Source organism: Myiozetetes cayanensis, unplaced genomic scaffold, assembly GCF_022539395.1.
Source record: "Myiozetetes cayanensis isolate MyiCay16 unplaced genomic scaffold, myiCay2020 scf943, whole genome shotgun sequence".
In the NCBI taxonomy this organism is placed as follows: Eukaryota; Metazoa; Chordata; class Aves; order Passeriformes; family Tyrannidae; genus Myiozetetes; species Myiozetetes cayanensis.
This window is the reverse complement of record NW_026088234.1, coordinates 1-4237: the sequence shown is the minus strand read 5'-3', so window position 1 is coordinate 4237 and position 4237 is coordinate 1. Positions and strand designations below refer to the sequence as shown.

At 60.1% G+C, this 4237-nt stretch overlaps 1 protein-coding gene across 3 annotated transcripts; it reads right to left on the bottom strand.

The window, feature by feature from the left end:
- Window positions 1–407: 407 nt before the first annotated feature.
- Window positions 408–4228, bottom strand: LOC126653192 (zinc finger protein 696-like). 3 transcript variants are annotated; one of them, XM_050340709.1, is made up of 4 exons: window positions 4189–4228; window positions 2962–3132; window positions 1724–1805; window positions 408–1589 (listed from the first exon to the last, which is right to left on the bottom strand). In XM_050340709.1, exons 3-4 carry the CDS (start codon window positions 1773–1775, stop codon window positions 1186–1188), a joined length of 456 nt encoding a protein of 151 aa, XP_050196666.1. In that variant the 5' UTR covers window positions 1776–1805; window positions 2962–3132; window positions 4189–4228; the 3' UTR covers window positions 408–1185. The 3 variants fall into 3 exon arrangements, with proteins under 3 accessions (XP_050196666.1, XP_050196665.1, XP_050196668.1); XM_050340708.1 differs by having other exon boundaries at window positions 1724–1802; XM_050340711.1 differs by lacking the exon at window positions 1724–1805.
- Window positions 4229–4237: the final 9 nt, after the last annotated feature.

Sequence of the window (4237 nt, the reverse complement as noted above, 5' to 3'; positions counted from 1 at the left end):
GTGGGGAAAGGGCAGAGTGGGACCCCTAAACTGAGCATCAGGGGGCTGGGGAGTGGGGGGGATGATGTGGAAGAGGGGGAGAGAGGGGAAAATGTGGGGGTTGGGACCCCTAGAATGATCTAGGAGGGGCTGGGGATTGAGGATCATGAAAAATTGGAGGGAACAGGGAGAAGGGTGGAAAAGTCGGGGTGGTCTGGCAGGTCTGACGGCCCCATGGGGGTCTTTGGGCACAGGGGGTTGGGAAAGCGGGGTGGCCCCTTGAGCTCCTAACTGACTGTGGGGAGCTGGGGCTGCTGGATCCAATCTCAGCCTTGTGTTATGCCAACACTTTCAGTTTAGAGGAATTACAGAGGTGGGACTGAACCACTTTTATCCCCCAGGTTTTAAAAATGATCAGATAAAAAGTCTTCATCAGAATTATTTACTGCACAATAGAAACACTAAAATTACCAGTAGTACAGCATAAGACAGGACAGTGCTCTACACTAAAGCAATTGTTGAAGCAATTCTACTCAAGCTGGCACCAAAGCAAGAATTATTCATTAGAGAGGAATGGAACTCCCCCAGACCAACGCTCAGGGGGAGATCTCTGCTCTCAACCTCCAGCAGTGACCTTGGGGGGTCCCAGTCAAGGCAGGAATCTCCACACACCCCCCAAGAAGGGTTCTGTTGGCACAACCTGCCCCTGGGAAAGGGGACTGGCCCTTTCTGGTAGAAAGGGATGGACTGACAGTCCCTGGACTCCAGGGGTTGCCTCAACATCAGGGGGGTCATCTGAGGTGGGAGCAGCGGCTGAAGTTCTTCCCGCAGTCGGGGCATTCCTAGGGCTTCCCTTACCGGTGGGTCTGTTGGTGGGAGGTCAAGTGGGAGCTCTGGCTGAAGCTCTTCCCACACTCCCCACACTTGTAGGGCCTCTCCCCGGTGTGGATGCGCCGGTGGGTGATGAGGTTGCTGTTCTGGTTGAAGCCCTTCCCGCAGTCGGTGCAGCGGAAGGGCCTCTCCCCTGTGTGTGTCTGCTCATGCCTGAGGAGCTTCGAGCTGGTCTGAAACCTCTTCCCACATTCCAAGCACTTGTAGGGCCGTTCCCCAGTGTGGATGAGCTGGTGCCTGATGAGGTGGGAGTTGCATTTGAAGCCCTTCCCGCAGTACGTGCAGCAGAAGGGCGTCTCCCCTGTGTGTGTCTGCTCATGCCTGGAGGAGATTGGAGCTGGTCTGAAACCTCTTCCCACATTTCAAACACTTGTAGGGCCTCTCCCCAGTGTGGAGGAGCTGGTGCCTGCGGAGGGCGGAGCTGACATTGAAGCTCTTCCCACATTCCAAGCACCTGAAGGGCTTCTCCCTGCTGGGAGGCTGCTCAGGGACCACCAGCTCAGAGCTCCGGCTCAAGCTCCGGCCGCCTTCCCGGCACAGGACGGGTCTTTCCTCCTCAGAGCTCCCTGGGCTGGCTTTGCAGCCCCTCCTCCGGGGGCATCTCCGGGCCTTTTCCTCCCCGCTGCCTTCCTGCGCTGGGGAGCCCTTCAAAACGGCCTCTCCCACCAGGCTCTGCCGGGGGGATTTGTCCTCCGTGCTCTCCGTCCTCAGCTCGGGGCCTGGGGCAGGAAGGAAGAAGGACAGGCAGGGGATTTGCCTCCGGCCCAGAGGGAAGGCCAAGCACATCCCCCCCAAATTTGGCCCCCACAGGCACCACAAGACAGGGCCAAAGGGGCACTGACTTCCTCCTCACCTGCCTGGGGGGCCCGCAGCCTTTTCCTCTTCCTCAAATCCTCCTCCTCCATCCACCCAAGCTTTGGGAAGGACAAATCCTGCTGGGGAAGAAACAAGGGCTGAGTGCATTGGCTTGGGGGTTCCTCCTGCCCAAGTCCATCCCTAGGACTCACCGGGCATCCTGGGACCATAGAAACCTCCAAAACACCAAGATTCAGCACAGAAAAACCTAAAGCACTGATTCAGCGAGAAAACCCAAAACCACTGAGACTGAGGTAAAAAACCTCAGAAATAGATGAATCCCCTCGGAAACTTCCGAAAGTTAAGGTTCATCCAAAACATGAAGATTCATGCTAAAACAATTGTCCCAGGTGTTCCCCTCTCTGGTCTCTCCCCTCTGGGGTTTACAGGGTCTCTCCTGTCTGGGATGTCAGGGGTTCCACTTCAGGATGCTGGGAGTGTTGGGGGTCCAAAGGGTCTGTTCTCTGACTCTCGCTTTTGGGGGTGCCACCTTCCCAGATATTCCCCCAGGAAGGGGGAACTTGTCCCAAATAGCCTGGGGGGAGCACGGGGGGTCGTGACATCCTTGGGCTGCGAGCACAGATTTCCCTGCAAAGTCTGCAGGGAGTCAGTCAAGCTCTGGAGAGCAGATTGTGCCCCAGGGATGGGACTGCAGAGGGGCCCTCAGGTCCCCCAGATGAAGCAGCAACCAGCAGTAGACACAAAAAGGTCCCCCCAAAGATCTTGGGGGCAGTGTCCTGCAGGGAGGGGACAGTGTCACCCCATGAGGTGGCCGAAGAGGCTTCATGCTCTGCTCGGCCCCATCAGTGGTTGGGATCAACACCTCGTCCTCGTGGCCAGCGGCTCTTTCCTGCCCCAGCCAAGAGGTTCCCGGCCCCCCAGAGCTCCCCTGGGGCTGTCCCTGCTCTTGGCCCTGCCTTTGCTGCTCCCTTGGCTGGGGGAGCGGCTGCAGGGGGGGTGGCAGCAGCTTCAGCTCCACAGCACTTCCTGGGGGGAGCTCAGCCTGGGGGGGACGGGCAGGGACCTGATGGGGATGGACAGGGGCCCAGCAGGGACGGGCAGGGCCTGCAGGGGAAGGCACAGGGACAATCTGTGTCCCCACAGTGCCAGTGCTGGCTCTGCTCCTCCCTGCAGGCTCCGTGGCCGGGCACACTTTGTGTTCCTGGGTGCCACCAGCTCAGCAGCTGCAGCCGCTCCAATCAGCGCCCGCAGCTCTGCAGCAAAGCCCCAGCTCACCTGGCACACAGGGCATGGACACAGCACCTTCTCGCTGCTGGGCACTCCCAGCTCAGCCTCTTCCCCAGCACGGGGCTCTCCTGCCTCAGCACCACCTCTGCCTTCCACTTCTTCTCAGGGCCACCTCAGGGCCAGCTCTGGGCTCACCTCCGGGACATTGCTCAGGGACACCTGGGTGGGAGAGGAGGGGCAGCACCACAAGCAGGTGAGTCCCGAGACCCCCCTGGTGTCCCCAATGTCCTCAGGGCCTCCCCATGGCCCCAATTCCCCCCTTGACACCCCCAATTCCACTGTTCCCAAACCCCATCCCAAATGTCTCCAGCCCTCTATCACCCCCCAGAAGCCCCCTCTGGACCCTCTGACCACAGACCACGCCCCATTCCCCCTTCACACTCATAGAAAATTCAAAGACATGTGGAGACACGTTGGGGACAATTAGGGGGCTTTGGGGGGCACTGGGTGATTACTGGAGGATACTGGGACATACTGGGGGGAACCAGGGGGCACTGGGAGGGACTGGGGGGTTATTGAGGGATGCTGGGAGGGCACTGGGAAGGACTGGGTGATTACTGGGGGATTACCAGGACACACGGAGGGACACTGGGAGGTTACTGGGCCATACTGGGGGTTACTGGGTGCTCACTGGAGGATCATTGGGCCATACTGGGGGACAGTTGGAAGTCACTGGGAAACACTGGGTGGTCACTGGGGGGTTACTGGGCCATACGGAGAACCACTGGGAGGTCACTGGGCTATACTGGGGGCACTGGGGGGGCACCCCCACAAGACTTTGGGTGGCACCCCCAGGACCCCTCCCCTAAGGACTGGGAAACACCTTGAACCCCACTGATTGCCTTCTGGGGACCCCGGGATCCCCTCCCGGTGGGGTCTCTGTGTGCTGAGTTTTGGGGGTCTCTGGGGTTCGGGGGGGGCATCAGGATTCCCTTTCCCTGCAGTCGGTCCGCCCAGCCGGCAGGGGGCGCTGTGGCACGAGCGGCAATGGCGGCGCCGCGCGGAGACTTACGGGAGTTGTAGTTCGCTCATGTGGAGTCCGCCGGTGAGCCTGCGCAGTGCAGCCATGGCGTTTAAACCTCTCTCCTGAGGGGGTTCCATGGCCCCAGCCCTTTCAGGGACCCCCTAAACCCCTTCAGGCACCTTCACCCTCCCCTCTGAGCGCCCTCAGGACACCAAATCCCCTCCGCCACCCCCCGAGAGACTCTCACGGACCTCAAAACCTCCTCGGGAACCCCCGAGCCCCTCCTCTCCACTCTGCCGA